General features: G+C 38.5%; 1 protein-coding gene across 1 annotated transcript; it reads left to right on the top strand.

Annotated features, from left to right (window-relative positions):
* Positions 1-2,344: 2,344 nt before the first annotated feature.
* On the top strand, positions 2,345-15,374 carry LOC149299867 (exosome complex exonuclease RRP44-like). Its single transcript, XM_089485837.1, has 21 exons — positions 2,345-2,563; positions 2,933-3,090; positions 3,523-3,716; positions 4,324-4,397; positions 4,783-4,950; positions 5,398-5,559; positions 5,735-5,845; positions 6,571-6,708; positions 7,077-7,223; positions 7,339-7,455; positions 7,856-7,957; positions 8,396-8,460; positions 8,554-8,638; positions 9,531-9,658; positions 10,601-10,687; positions 11,029-11,185; positions 11,286-11,500; positions 11,789-11,957; positions 12,595-12,753; positions 15,079-15,201; positions 15,288-15,374. The coding sequence occupies exons 1-21, from the start codon at positions 2,345-2,347 to the stop codon at positions 15,372-15,374; spliced, it is 2,865 nt and encodes a 954-aa protein (XP_089341963.1).
* Positions 15,375-15,760: the final 386 nt, after the last annotated feature.

The raw sequence follows: 15,760 nt of genomic DNA, 5'->3' as shown, positions 1-15,760 counted from the left end.
CTTATAGGAAGCCATTAAAGAAATATTATACAAATCGATGGTGACAAACGTGATGCAAAGGTCACAGAAACCAATTGATTGTCTCATTTTTTTTTTACCAATCATGCCGTCTAATCCAAGCCTTTTGAGTACAGCCGTCAAAAATCGAAATGGATAGTATTTGCCTGTCTCTTCTGTTAGGGATATTTATATGCAGAACCCATATTTTATCAAATTTGCTAATAAACACGCTGAGCCAAGTACCTCTAGCTAGTGTACTTATTACAGTAGTACAGTGGGACAATAATTATTACACAGAATCAGATTGTGTTTTCATCGTGCCATTGCTTAGTAGTGAGGGAGGCGGGCATGCTGGCACATCTCATAGCGTGCCCGAAAGCCAGCCACGGGCAATAACATACCATAAAATGCAAGTAGAATCCTAAACAGAACCGGACGGCAGATAAGAACCATTAAACCCATGTAATCTGCTGGAACGACTCAGATCCTAATTGATCCTTGGTCTTGTATTTGATTTACGAGAGCCACGTGCCCATCCCATGTACGTTTATAGTTAACATCTACTATTTCTACTGGGAGGCTGCTCCACCTATCCACTCTCTCGAATTAAAAAAAAGATGGTTTTGGGAAACGCTGGATGTTTTTGGTCCAAAACAGGCTCCTTACTCATGGTAATTGTGTCATATGTTTAGTCTAAAATCCAAACCCGCTATAATTTGTACATCTTACTCTTCGTGATTGTGAATACTTAGTAGTTAAATCCCATCATATAGGGAATGATGACTTTATACCTATGACTTGGGTAATATTCTCGGGGTTGTAGCGCACTGACATAGCACAGTGCAGGAAGCGAAACGCTCCACAGATATTACCGAATTCAGCAATGCTCGCAATTCCGCGTGTATGTATCGCAGGAGCTCGTTATAAGTACATACCGTTTACCGCCCATCCCTTTAAAGCCGTTGCTCTGTGTGGCGCTGGCTCGCCCGCCGAGTAGAAACACAAAAATCCCAAAAGTAAAACTGCGCAAGCGCAGCCCTCGCTTTCCGCCCCTCATACCCAATGAAAACAAGGTAACTCATGGCAACCTCTTAGCGTCACTTTTATATCGAGTATTAGAAACCTCTGCTGCTCCGTATGTTGCCAACCACAGCTGCCACCGTGCACAGCCAGCTGATTTGACACTATTCGCAACTGTAAATTACAGACCCTAATTACCTAAAAAAAGGAATTCCAAAAACAAAATTCCGGAAAAATGATTCCAAAAACATCGCTTTTCCCGTCATACTGTTGTACGCTTATACATATAGTACAGATAGCAAAATACAGCAAAGTCTGGCCAGTTACCTCCACCAAAATAGTTCCTGTATTGGAGACGGAGAGTAAAGCCCTCTAGTGTATCATGTGTTTAGCGCTCAGTAGAGTGTCTTGTGCCCTGTACTTCCGGGTTTGCGTGCCGCGCCTCGCTTTGGTTCTGATCCCGTCAGGTTGGTGTGAGCAGCTAGTACCGCCTTTTCCTGTTTGCCACACGTGTGCTCTGCGCATGCTCAATCAAGGCGCCCTGGAGGAAGCGTGATAGGTGAGTATAGCCCGAGTTTTGAAGTTGTTCTGCTAATAATATGCTTTATTTACACTAAAGACATGTATTTGATAGACCACCAGCCGATCTGTCTACTTCTGTAGTTCTTGTTGGTCTTTTTAAGTCGTTGACTATAGTTTGCCGCATTCTAGCTACAGTGTAGGTGGCAGTAAATGCTCGATACACAGTATATAGCAGTACTATTGCTGTTCTAGCAGGGCACTAAAGACACGGCTTCTGATATAATTCTATGTGTGCATTACATTTAATCTCTCCATCACCGAGACAATCTACGAAATCAGTGATATTAGACATAAGTCAATGTGAATAATTATAAGGAAAAATTGCTTAATTTAGACCAGTCCCCCCCCCAAAAAAAAGTTTGATCGTTTTTGCTGATTGTCCCAAAGTTAACACTTTCTACTTGGGGGGTTAAAAAAAAAAAATCTACATTGTGAATGCCAGTTGTGCCTAAAGTTGATGCCGGAGTAGTGTTTGTCAGGTGTACATATTTAATGAATACTCTTTAATTGTAGGATGTGTGTGTCGTATCTGATGGATGTGCTTGTGGAGCGGAATCCTCTTTGTTCGTATATTTGTTTAAAGGGACGATGTATTGTTTGTAAAGTGTGTTACTAGCTGCCGCTCTCTTTCTTAAGCATCTTCTCTAACATCGGAATAAGAGAAGTATCTTTTCAAGCAATTCTTTTCCCTGACTATTTTTTTTTTCTTTCTACATATAGTTTGTGCGGAAAACAACAAAAAATGTTGAAGTCAAAAACATTTATGAAGAAGACCCGCACCGGTCGCGTGTTAAAGATTGTGAGAGAACATTACTTACGGGATGACATCACGTGTGGCTGCCAAGGGTGCGAAGAATGCCAGCAGGCAAGTCCTGTCCTCCAGGTAGAGCCGATACTCCAGAGCTCGCTCTGCGCAACACCCCACTATCTGATGCCGGACACCAATGTGCTGCTTCATCAGGTATAGTCACGCTTACCCGGTCGTGTTATTCTGTATAGGACCGACGTAGAGTAATATCGAGGATTGGAAACCCTGGGTTAAGGCAGACAGCTTAGGAAACCAATAGCCTCCCTCCTTAAATATGGGTTAAATTTAGCACCATTTGCCTTGAACAGTATTAGTTTATTTGCTATTGGTTCTTAAATGCTAAATAGTCATACCAACCCTAAAGCTATCTGAAATACAAACTGGCTACATTAGTAAAATTTATAGTATCTTTTAACTATGCTATCCTACTATAATTGTGGTAATTATCTTTTAATTATAAGCATAGCAGGAATGCTATTATTTTTTCCAAGTGTCACACAATCTTGAACCTTTTGCTTTTAGATTGATATCCTCGAGGACCCTGTCATTCAGAATGTGATTTTGCTGCAGACCGTGCTTCAGGAAGCGAGGAGACGCAGTGCCCCGGTTTATAAGAGAATTAGAGATCTTACTAATAACACAGAGAAGTTTTTTTATACATTCACCAATGAGCATCATAGGTAAAGTTTTTAAGCATTTTATTGTCCAGCGTACACCCGTTATTAGATTAAATACTCATCTGTTTCTTTATACCAGATCAGAGACCGTATTGATGACATCATTTAATACAAAATGGGCAAAGAATATAACTCTTAGTATAGTTAACGGTATAGTTGTGTGTATGTACATATATATATATATATATATATATATATATATATATATATATATATAATGTACATACACACAACTATACCGTTAACTATACTAAGAGTTATATTCTTTGCCCATTTATATATATATATATATATATATATATATATAAGCAAATTATAATTGTGCTTGTTAAATTTGGTTGATAATTATAAAATGCATTAGATCGGTTTGATCGCATATGTTCAAGGGTCCAAGCTCTCATATTTTCTGTATTCTTTCTACTAATTTATTCTTAGGGAAACCTACATTGAACAAGAGAAAGGGGAAACGGCCAATGATCGCAATGACCGAGCCATTCGAACTGCAGCAAAATGGTACACTGACCATATTAAAAAATCAGAAAATATGGCAAACTTCCAAGTGCTTTTAATTACAAATGACCGAAAGAACAAAGAGAAGGCAGTGGAGGAAGGAATTGTTGCATACACATGTAAGAGGAGTTTACTTATTCGTTTAATTGTTGTCTGTCGCTAAGGGAACGCGCAAGTAAAGGTAATGAAATAGTTGGGCTTAAATTTGTTCATGGTTGTCCCATCTGGTGACATAAATAGTGTGAATATGTGCTTGATAAGGCAAAGTATTACTGGCATTAGTGGTCTATTCCATCATACTTCTTTTATGTTTGAAAACTATAAGTCCCAAGAATTATGCCTCTCATGTTGTACTAAAGAGCCAGGAATTGTTTTCAGCCACTATGAAGTCTGTCTGACGCAATGTCTGGTTTTGGTTTTTAATATTGAATTACTTTTTTAAAAAAAATTTATTTAAAGCATGTCTAACCACAACCTTTCTCTGGGATTGCTCCAGTAATACAAACCTATTATTTCCAAGGGATTATCATGGCATCAGTAAAGCCATACTATCCACTGGCAAGAATTGCACAAACATCTTAATTTTGGTTTCTGGCTTAAAACAAAAAGTCAGTGGCATTTATTTTTTATTTTGCAACAATTGTTTGATCTTTGCTTTTTCAAATGAAATACTCCAATAAGCTTCAGATGTCTCGTATTGTAATTAGATCTGTGTTTGATTACCAGGTGAAGAATACATTAAAAGCTTGGTGGCTAATCCGGAGCTCGTCGACCGTCTTGCATGTGTGTCTGATGAGCAGGTATTGATTTTGATTCGGGAAGACTCGGGTTGCCATCTAATAATTACCACTGGCTGGGATGAACCTAGACCACGTTGGCCTGTATGATTAGACCTTATCTTCTGATGAGCTAAAAATGCCTTTTGAGCACCACTCATGTCTTATGAGACATTGTACAAAAACTTGTCTCTGTGTGTGAGACTGTAAAAAAATGTTTATGTAAAATGTTTAAAGTCGGAGCAATGTCTTTAATGATAATTGCATTTCTACATATTTAATATTTAATCATCATTTAGGGAGTGCCTTTCTTGCATTACATTATACTTAGACAGCACCGGCAGTTTATAGCATAATTGTTAATTAACATTTTCCGTTGTTTTTTTGTTTTTTTTGTGCGTTCATCCAGAATGAAATAGAAAGTGGGAAAATAATTTTTCCAGAGCACCTTCCTTTGTCAAAGCTACAGCAGGGCATAAAATCTGGAACTTACGTACAAGGGACGTTCCGAGCAAGCCGAGATAATTACCTGGAGGCCACAGTCTGGGTTCATGGAGAATCTGAGGAGAACAAGGAGGTATGGCGGATTCATTTCTGTAATCTGTTATCCTATGCTCAGCTCCTTCAGAGAGTACAATAAAAAATAACTAATAAAAAATCATCTTTATGTTCGTATTGAGAGAAAATCAACAGTAGACTTCTCTCGTGATCCCAAAACGTGAGCAAACCATCATAACTATGGATATATTTTTGTTTTTTAATATACATGATTGTCTGTTCCAGTAGGTCTATTCTGTTCTATGGTAGAGAGTGCAGGAATTAAAAGTGAATGAATGAGATAGATAAGAGGCTATCTTAAGTATAAGACAAGGCCAAAGAAAGAGCAATATTTCTGGCCAAAATTTCAGAACGTAGGAGAAAAATGTATTGGCTGGATATAACTAATTTTCAGTCAAATGCATAATTGTAGCATAGATAGTATGCGACAGAAATGATTTTACCCCTCCTTGTTTTCCTTCCTAAGATAATACTACAAGGATTAAGAAACATGAACAGGGCCATGCAAGAAGATATTATAGCCGTACAATTGCTGGAGAAAGAAAATTGGGTGGCACCTTCGTCCGTTGTCCTGCAGGATGAAGGCGAAACCGATGATATTGAATCCATAGAGGAAAAAGAAAAAATGGTATCTGTTTCTTTGCTTGTATTCCCGACTAAAGAGTTCTGCTCAACCTGATTTTATTTATTAACACTTTTTAGTAGTAAGACTTACATTTTAATTAAAAGATATGCCAATTTGGTTAAGTTATATGCATATAATGTTAATAATATGCTATAATAACTTTTTTTTCCCCTTACAGCTGAAAACTGGTGGACAAAACAATACTAAGCCATCAGGAAAAGTGGTGGGAATCATAAAAAGAAGCTGGAGACCATACTGCGGCATGCTATCCAAATCACAAATTAAGGAGGTTAGTAATCAGCTGCTGTTACGACGAGGTGTATTCGTTAAAATATTTCTTCATCCTGCAAAGAAGTGTATTTTTACTTTACTTTTTATTAGAAATGAAATTATTACACTTTAATATCTTGCACAGGCTATACTTTTACATTATACCTTTACCCCTGGTGATTATATAAAACTACTTCTGTAGCTTATAAAGCAGTAGCAGAAACAAGTCCCTGGTCCTTCCTGGCACTTAAGACCATCTGGATATTTTAGGGATTAGGACCAAAGCACATTGAATTAGCGTTTATATTCCAGGTAAAGTAAAGACAAATTGCAGTCCATTTACTTTTTTTTTAACCCAATAGCATTAAGGTGGAATGCTAATGGTCTTGTAGAAACATATCAAAATGTTGCTCTTAAGTCAAGGCATACAAAGGTATGGAGCATTACAAATGATAGAACCAATAACAAGCACCCGGGTAACCGAGAAAGGGATTGGTTCAATGTTTTGGACGGTACATCTACAGCGTACGTGAAGTGACTGATACATAAGCTTGTTCTGAGCTACTAAACCAAGAGGCATGTAGTATTGAGATATGTGAGATGGTAGAGGAAGATGTCTATGCAACACGTGAAGCGATGACACTTGTCTACAGCGAACATTCTCAGGAAGTTGGCAATCTAGTGTGGTTTTTCCTGGACACAGGTTCTGAATTTCACCTGTTTATCTAAATGTCACATTCCCAGTCCACTCGCCATCTGTTCACACCAGCTGATCGGCGGATCCCTCGAGTTCGCATTGAGACCAGGCAGTCGTCTAACTTAGAAGGCCAGAGGATCATAGTTGCCATAGATGGTTGGCCCAGAAATTCAAGATATCCTAACGTAAGTTAACTTGCAGTCAACTTAACATACTAGTTTGTTTTGCGTATCTTGTGATCAGCATATATCTAGTAGACCAAAGCTCAGCGCTGATGAGTAGATATAAAGCTGACTTGGTGCAAATGGTATAATTCTTCTGAAAATTTAAAGGAAATATAATTTACTGTTTGGCTTCCTAAAAAATGTTTCTATAATCTATCTTGCCATCACACCACTACAATGAAGTAAGAGTATTTGACGTAAATAGACAAAATAAGTGAGAATACATCTGTGATTCACTAATTTGTCCTAAAAAAAAAAAAAGTGCTCAATGGCAATGCTTTTACATTTTACATTAACTAGAAAAAGTAATCAGAAAATATCCTTTGCAGGGTCACTTTGTCAAGAATTTAGGAGCAGCTGGTGATAAGGAGACGGAGACTGAGGTGCTGCTCTTAGAACACGATGTTCCTCACCAGCCGTTCTCACAAGTTGTTCTCAGCTTCCTTCCCCAGATGCCATGGACAATTACTCCAGAGGTAATTATAGAAACATAATGTTTTCTCCAAATGTGAAGCTGTTGTATGCAAGGCCTATCTCTCTCTATAGCTGAATACATTTCAATATGGTGTTTTTTTTCTTCTAAACATGCAGGATATGAGGAACAGAATTGACCTCAGACATCTTTACATATGCAGTGTGGATCCTCCTGGATGTACAGACATTGACGATGCCTTACATTGTTGCCAACTAGATAACGGTAATCTGGAGGTATGGCTGCTTTGTTGTTGAATCAAGTAAAGTCTTTTCAATTGTTGAATCAAACAGTTTGGAAATAAATTCAGGATGACTTTTGCATTTTATATTTATAATATACCATTGCAGATTTCTCTGGTAATTTATATTTTCCGTTATATTTTGTGACTGTTGAACGCGTTATTAATAATGATAATAATATTGAAATAGGACTGGGATAAGATCTAAAAGACAAACTAGTGGAGCTCTCATAGACCAAACTGACACCAATAAATATACAATATAGAATATAAAATAAACATAGGACATCTGGGTTATTTCATTGACATTGTTGTTGAAGGAAACCATTGTATTGCCCTTTTGCAATGTAATATGGAAACTTTTCTCATGGCATCGCAACGTCTTTTCTGTTAAGGTTGGAGTCCACATTGCGGATGTCAGCCATTTTATTCGACCTGGAACTGCTTTGGACCAAGAATCCGCTAACAGGGGGACCACCGTCTATCTGTGTGAAAAAGTAAGAATTAAACATATCATCACAGCCTTACATAGCATATTTTGCTTGATATTAACCAAATACGTTTGAAACGTCGCTCTGTGTTAACAGTGTAGTAAAGAAATGTTGTTTCTCTGTATGCAGCCTTCTTGTGTAGCTCATTTTTCAAGATCATACTGTTATTATTTTGCTAATTGTTTAGTATAGGATATATCGTTTCGAAGAAATCCCTAATTATCCACCCAAGGATCATGTCTCGGGTCAATCCTGTATTTTTAGAATAAAGATGGCGTGCAGTGTAGACGTAGATTAATAGTAATAGAACGACTAATCTGTGGTTAAACAGCATGTATTCTGTGTCGCTCTTAATAAATCTGGCCGACCTCTGAACTTTTCATCTTTAAACTGTTAATTTACCAGTGAATAACAGAAATAATAGATGTGTATGTTTCTTTATAGAGAATCGATATGGTTCCCGAACTGCTCAGCTCGAATTTATGTTCCTTAAGGTCGGAAGTGGACAGGTAGGTTACGTTTCCGGTGTTCTTGTACTAAAACGTATCGCGTTGCCTGATTTACCTTTTTTGTTTTTAAGACTATTTTGTTTGCGTTTCCAGACTGGCGTTTTCCTGTATTTGGGAGCTAAGCCAAGATGCTAAAATTATAAATACAAAGTTCACCAAAAGTGTCATCAATTCAAAGGTAAGCGTGTTTCATCACTCGTAGCTCCGGAACATGTTTGAGTCGTAGAACAAACCAGCAGTGTCAGATTTGCTGCGGTAAATGATGGGGGGGGCTAGTGTGCGCCCCTTGCTCAGGCCTAGGGCTTTTCCCCAGCCAAACTATGCTACTGCTTACCATGGAAGAAAGTCAGACGTATTGTAACAAGACTGTCAGATTTCAATTTGAATAAAATATTATGCCAGTTTTTTATTTTCTTTAAGATTTTTCTAATTGCTTGAGTGGCAGCCCGCGTATTTGGCTCCATGCAACTTGATGGAGCTGTACATTTCTGTAGACCAGGTAGATGTTTAACTCTTTTGACTACAATTCCCATGATTCTCCGTCAGTCTGAAACTCTCTGGGAGGTAGTTCAGCTGCAGCTGTAAAGTTTCCACAAGGCTCTTCTAAGTATAGACTAAAGGCAGAGTTAACTGGAGTGTTGTGTTTTAGCTCCTTGACTTCACAGCACATTATGAAAGGCCAACCCTAGCGAGCTTCTGCTGCAGGATGAGCTTGGCTGGCCCTGTATAATGTATAGTTAAATCAATGGAGGCTCTTGACAGTCTCTTTACATATTGAATTGTGCATTACACGGGGCAAGCTCCGCCCTCCTTACTAGAGAAGTGTTTGGCCTTCATAATAGGGAAGTGGGAGAGTTCTCCCTTTAGTGAATATAGTGCATTATGTTTAAAGGGAAAAAATAATGCTTGTAATGTTTTGTTTTTAAATGTGCCCGAAACCACGTGCCTTTGGCAAGTAAGAGAGACCTTGAAGTCTGGTAAAATGAATGCATTTTCCATGTATCCTAGTGTTTATTTAGATGCTTGTCTGTCGGTGGCTGCTAACAGATGACCCTCTGTGTCCTCCTCAGGCTTCCCTTACGTATGCGCAAGCACAGATGAGAATTGATTCGCCTGCAATGAACGATGAGATTACTAAAAGTCTCCGTCTGCTGAATAAATTAGCCAAAATTTTCAAGAAGAAGAGAATAGATAATGGGTAAATGATTCAATAGATTTATCTTCATGACCTTTAGCGATTAGTACTCCAACCATTTGTCATTGACTGGGAGATGACTTGTTTATCTAAGGACGCCGTTCTCAAAGTATTTGAAGTATTCTTACTCCGCAGTGTTAGTAAGAAGTGCAGTTCTATTTCTTGAGTTATAAGAAGCCAGCATATAAGGCATTTTTAGCAGCTTCTTGTCTTGTCTACAACCCAGGTACTGTAGAGGTTAGGACAATTACTGTAGAGAAACGCACGCTGGGAGCTGTTAAAGAAGTTGACGATTGGGCCAGTTTGACCCGTTGGCACACCCTACTTGCGTAGAAGACAGTAACTGAAAAACAGTGCTACCTTTTCCCCTAGAAAATGACCACTGACATTTATTTTATATAGTGGCGATGACATGAGCAAGTTCGTCTTGTGGACTTGGTCAGCAAACCACGAGAATCTTCACTCTCAGATTTCCCTGTGCGGTATAAAAGGCCAACCCGAGTGAACATCTTCTACAAGAAGGGCTGCACTGGCCTCGCACGATACATTATTAATGTGGGGGGGGAGTTCTTGAGTCACACGGACGGTGCTTCTGGGAGAAGCTCATTGGGTTTTGTCCGCCATGTGCAGCAAAGTCCGTACAGCTCAATTAAAACGTTTTAACTTGGTACAGCTTACAAAACCATGATAGGTTGATGTGGTTTAGTAAGCCTTGTTTTCTGAGTTAAGTGTGGGGACGTACAGGCTTTAACAAGAGGTTTTGGACGATCCCGCTTGTCCAGATACAAATCCCCACACAGAGATTGCATGATAAATCATCCACGTATTGCACGGTCCTCTAGGGTGTTTTACAAGACAAAATATCCCATACAAGTGTATAATAGCAGAGAATGTACATGCATGTTTTTGTAATCCATTGGCCTTCCCCCCCCCCATTTCTTACAGAGCTTTAACCCTCTCTTCACCAGAGGTTCGATTCCACATGGACAGTGAAACACACGATCCCATAGACCTTCAGACTAAGGAGTTACAGTATGTTGGTTTTCACTGGGTGTAGCCTTGGTCACATCCGTTTTATCCGGGATTCTTTGAGTTAATCTGTATTGTTTTATTGGTAAAATATTCTGATGGCGGTTCAAAGTGTGTCTGTTAGCATTTTTAAAATGTTCTAAAAGAATTCTAAAATGTTTTGTTAACTCTTGCAGTTTGTGTGTCGTAGAGAAGAGTGATTGTGGGTTTTTTTTTTTTTAAAGCGTTGATAGATTAAATATTGTCTGACCACCAAATGTGTACTCAATGCGAGGGAATATGAGAACATTGCTTGGCTTGTTGGTAGTGAGTTTTGCGCTTTACGTGTACTTGTTTGTTTTCAGGGAAACCAACTCAATGGTGGAAGAATTTATGTTACTTGCTAATATTTCTGTGGCACAAAAAATTTACGATGAGTTTCCAGAATATGCTCTTCTCCGCAAACATCCAGCACCGCCGCCAGCAAACTATGACATATTGGTGAAAGCTGCAAAGTCCAAGGTAAACTCACCGTATTAGAGTACAGACACGTAGAAGGAGTTCCCTTATTGTTCCAATGATTATGTCCTCGTTTACATACCCTTGCTTATCTGTTTTGCAGAACTTGGAGATTAAATGTGACTCTGCTAAGGCTCTGGCTGATTCTTTGGATAAGGCCGAATCTCTAGAATTTCCATACCTAAACACTCTACTGAGGATCCTGGCGACTCGATGCATGATGCAAGCTGTCTACTTCTGCTCCGGCATGGACAACGATTTCCTTCACTACGGTCTAGCCTCTCCCATTTACACGCACTTTACCTCTCCAATCAGAAGGTTAGTATAGAAACGTAGAGGAAAAAGTTTACCTACCTAATAAAATTCTAGATCGCTATTTATACATAAAAAATCTGCAACCAATAATAAAACATGTTTATGTTTACTTTTTATTCATTAACTTATTTTGTTTAAGTTTATTCATCCTGCAGTATTAAAGTATATAATAATAATAATATAATAAAATATAGTATAATATTGGAAAAAGTATCTAAGTTTTGGTTTGCTATATGGCCTTTTGTTTATGTGATAGCCCTGCACTGTTAAAATCCTGTTTGTACTCATTAGGTATGCTGATATCATAGTACACAGACTGCTCGCAGTCACTGTAGGAGCAGATAGCACATACCCGGATCTCACAGACAAGCACAAATTGTCGGATATCTGCAAAAATATCAATTATCGGCATAAGATGGCTCAGTATTCGCAACGGGCTTCAGTTTCTTATCATACGCAGGTATGTTGTTGCTTAACTCAAAAAGAATCTTACTGTAGAACTTTCACTCCCCCCCCATTAATGCTGATATATACAGTATTATATACTGTATAATAGACACAAATCAACTGATCATCTTAGCCATGCATTATGAAACTCCAAAAGTATCTCTTGCATATTGCCTTGTTAAATCTGATTAAGGATAAACTTTCCAGGCTTTCAGGGCATGACAAAGTTTAACCTAATCTGGGAACTCTTCCACTTGTGACATTATATCTGAGATTGTCAGCACTTGACATTGCCGACACTGAATACCCGACGGGACGTTTGGGCGTCCCCTGTTAGTTCTGCTTAATCGGTGCCATTATAGCAGCTCAGACAACAAGGAGCCCCCCAAAGCTGGCACCTGGTGATAAGGGAGACCCCAGGCAAACGGCATCCGCGCCTGTGCAAAATCAATAAGACAACTATTTATGTAAACATCTATCTAGACCATTTTCAATAGGACATAATAATACATCTTAAGGTCATTAAGGAGTTAATCCGAAACCTACTGTATACTGTCTAAGTCAAGTATACGGTACTGCTTGGTATCACAATTTCAGGTTTCGTTTTCCCGGTATTCTTATTAACGGGCTGATTTTTCTTTCTTCAACAGCTGTTCTTCAAGAACAAAGGAATAATGAGCGAAGAAGGATACATTTTGTTTGTGAGAAAAAATGCTATAGTTGTTTTAATTCCCAAATTTGGTTTAGAAGGAACTGTATTTTTTGAGGAAAAGAACAAAGCGAAACCTAAAATAGTTTACAATGACGAGGTAAGGTGATTGATGTATAACGGTAAAGTGTATTTAAGTAAAATCTGTCAAGAAACCCCATACTCTGTTTTGTATCCCAGGTATATATAGATAAGGTCTATAGGATTATGGTGCAATGCAAGGGATCAGTAGTGTTTCCATATTCTATACCGTATTTGCTCGATTATAAGACACGTTTTTTTTCCAGGGCAAATGCTCTGAAAAATACCCCTCGTCTTATAATCAGACCTCAACTAGGTCTGACTATGAGACTAAGATCCAGATCCCCCGCAGCGATGCAGGGGACCTGGATCCTCCTGTCCACCCCCCCCCCAAACTTACCGGTACTTCTGAGTCCCCGCCGCTAACCGCACCTCCTCCCGGCTGCAGCGGAAGTTGTCTACGCGAATCGCATAGAGCTCTACACACCGGGGACTCAGAAGCTCTGGTAAGTTTTGGAGGAGGGAGTGTTAAATGGGGGGCATAAGGCATTTCTGGAGTGCTCTGTGAAATGCCTTTTAACCCCCTTAATGCCACTCTGCCTCCAGAAATGCCTTTTAACCCTCTATACGCCACTCTGCCTCCTGAAATGCCTTATACCTCCCTATATGCCACTCTGCCCCATAATATGCCTTTTAACCCCCTTAATGCCAGAGTGGCATATAGGGATATAAGGCAATTCTGGAGGCAGAGTGGAACATAGGGGGTCGAAAGGCATATCATGGGGCACAGTGGCATTAAGAGGGTTAAAAGGCATATCATGGGGCACAGTGGCATATAGGGGTATAAGGCATTTCTGGGGCAGAGTGGCAGGCCAGGGGGCAGATGTGCATAACTGGGGGGCAGGTTGGAAAAAGGAAATAAAAACAAAATATTTTTCTCAATCATAGCTTTTATTAAAAAAAAAAAATTGTTCACATAGTTTACATGAATTAACATTTACTGGTAAAACTTTTTTCCTATAGGGTCGTCTTATATTCAGGCTTTTTCTTTTTTCATAAATTAATATTCAGATTTTGGGGGGTCGTCTTATAATCGAGCAACTACGGTATTTATGTCTGATATTTTTTTTAAAGATATCTAAATGTCTCTATGACCAAAGATGTAATTGCAGCTTTTTTTGCATTTTTTTTCTCAAAGCACTAATAATAATAAGTTGTGCTGCACAACCCGATTATGAGTCTGTGATATCATTGTAGTCAAACAAACCCGGGGCTTGCTTTATTCCTGTTAAAATCATTGTTTTTAAGTTACTAATTCCCTTATTAGAATTCTAAATTATGTATAAGAGTACTATTATTGGTTAACCCGTTCAGTGACCTATAGATGTACAGTTACGTCCCAAATAGGCATTCAATAAAGCCCTTTAGGACGTAAATGCTAGAGGGCTCTCTAGCCATATTGCACTGATAACAGAGCAGAAATAAATACAAGCACTTCTAATTATTATTTTTTGCATGTTTCTATGGTTTCAAATAAAAGCCCTGTTTGTTCTGAGAAAAAAAAGGATGTGTAACTTGCTGAAAAGGCGAATCTTAATGAAACCCTCATGGTAAAAATGTCAACAAAAAAAAAAAGTTCTGGGACGTAAGGTGCCAAAAACCCCATGGGGCTCGAGGCGTTAATATCTGTTAGTTATTACATACTTTTTAGTAAAAACTAGTTTATTTTCCCCACCAAGAATCGTGGGTTTGTTTGATTAGTGATATCATTGACTGGTAATTGGGTTGTGCAGCACAACTTAGTTAGAGTATTCTATATTTAAAGATTTGTGGGTTATCTGGTTGAGTTTGCACCTACATTATCCATTGTGCAAGGTGAAACAGTTGGTTTATTTCTCGACGCAAAATACAGTACTGATTGAACACTAAAGGGTATTTTAAACCTACATGTGCTTATGCCTCTAGAAAAGATGGGGGAAGTGAAAACTGGCTCTACTACTACTTTTTACTACTACTATTTACTACTACTACTACTATTTACTACTACTACTATTTACTACTACTACTGGCTCCATTTCCAATATCCGTTAGGGTGAAACCTTTACCATGTATTGGCAATATTTGAATCCTCTTATTCCTACTGGATCATTCGCTTAACACACGAGCATTCTAGAAAGAACCCTTTAAGAGTTCAGTAACATAATTAAAAACACTGGCGCTTATCACCCATACCCAATATAAATATATTTATGGAGAACAAAGACGACGTGGGTTTCTTACAGTTTAGGTTGTTTCTCTTTTTGTACGTTTGTCATTATTTTTCTTCTGGCTTTTCTTTCTCAAGTAGTTTAATTAATTACACACTGATTAATCAGATTTGAAATTCTAATTTAATTTTGTTTAGATTCCCTCCCTCAAAGTTGAAAACGCAACGTTTTACATGTTTGACAAAGTGAAAGTGAAAATCTCATTGGATGCATCAAACATCCAGCACCAGAAGATCCGCATGGAGCTCATAGAACCAGAGGTCAGTTGCTTCGATGTTGTGTGGATAGTGTGTGTGTGTATGTGTTAGGTTGTGTGTGTGTTAACCGATTGTTCTGTCTTTAACAGATCCCAGCCATCACTGCGCTGAGTGACGGGGACCAAAGAAACGCAAAGGGTGAACCAACCCTCAAGAAGAGCAAACTAGGCAATTAGTGCCATTCAGATGGACCTTTTCGCTGCAACTGTTCTTTACAAGAACATTTTAATGCAATTTTAGTATTATGTTGTTTTACTAAACAAGACGTTCACTATAGCTTCTGTCAGCCTTCTACAGGAAGCCTAATAAACCGACAGATGTGTTCTTTAATTGTTTCTTATTTTATGCAAGTGATGTTCCCAAAAAGTTACATTTTCAACACTTAAAATTTGCATATTTCAAGTTTCGTGTCATCATTTATCTTGAACATAAAAAGCTTCAGAAATCTGCATGAAAGTTAAACTAGTTTCTAAGGTAAATGATGAATTTTAGCTGAAGGAAACTGGAGCTGGCTGTCTTTTTTTAAGGGACTGTCTTATGACCCTGTTGGCCTCTCACCAAA

Source organism: Sceloporus occidentalis, unplaced genomic scaffold, assembly GCF_023333645.1.
Source record: "Sceloporus occidentalis isolate IW3139 unplaced genomic scaffold, rSceOcc1.0.p SCAF_27, whole genome shotgun sequence".
In the NCBI taxonomy this organism is placed as follows: Eukaryota; Metazoa; Chordata; class Lepidosauria; order Squamata; family Phrynosomatidae; genus Sceloporus; species Sceloporus occidentalis.
Note: the sequence above shows the minus strand (reverse complement) of the source record. Positions and strands in the feature narration are given on the sequence as shown.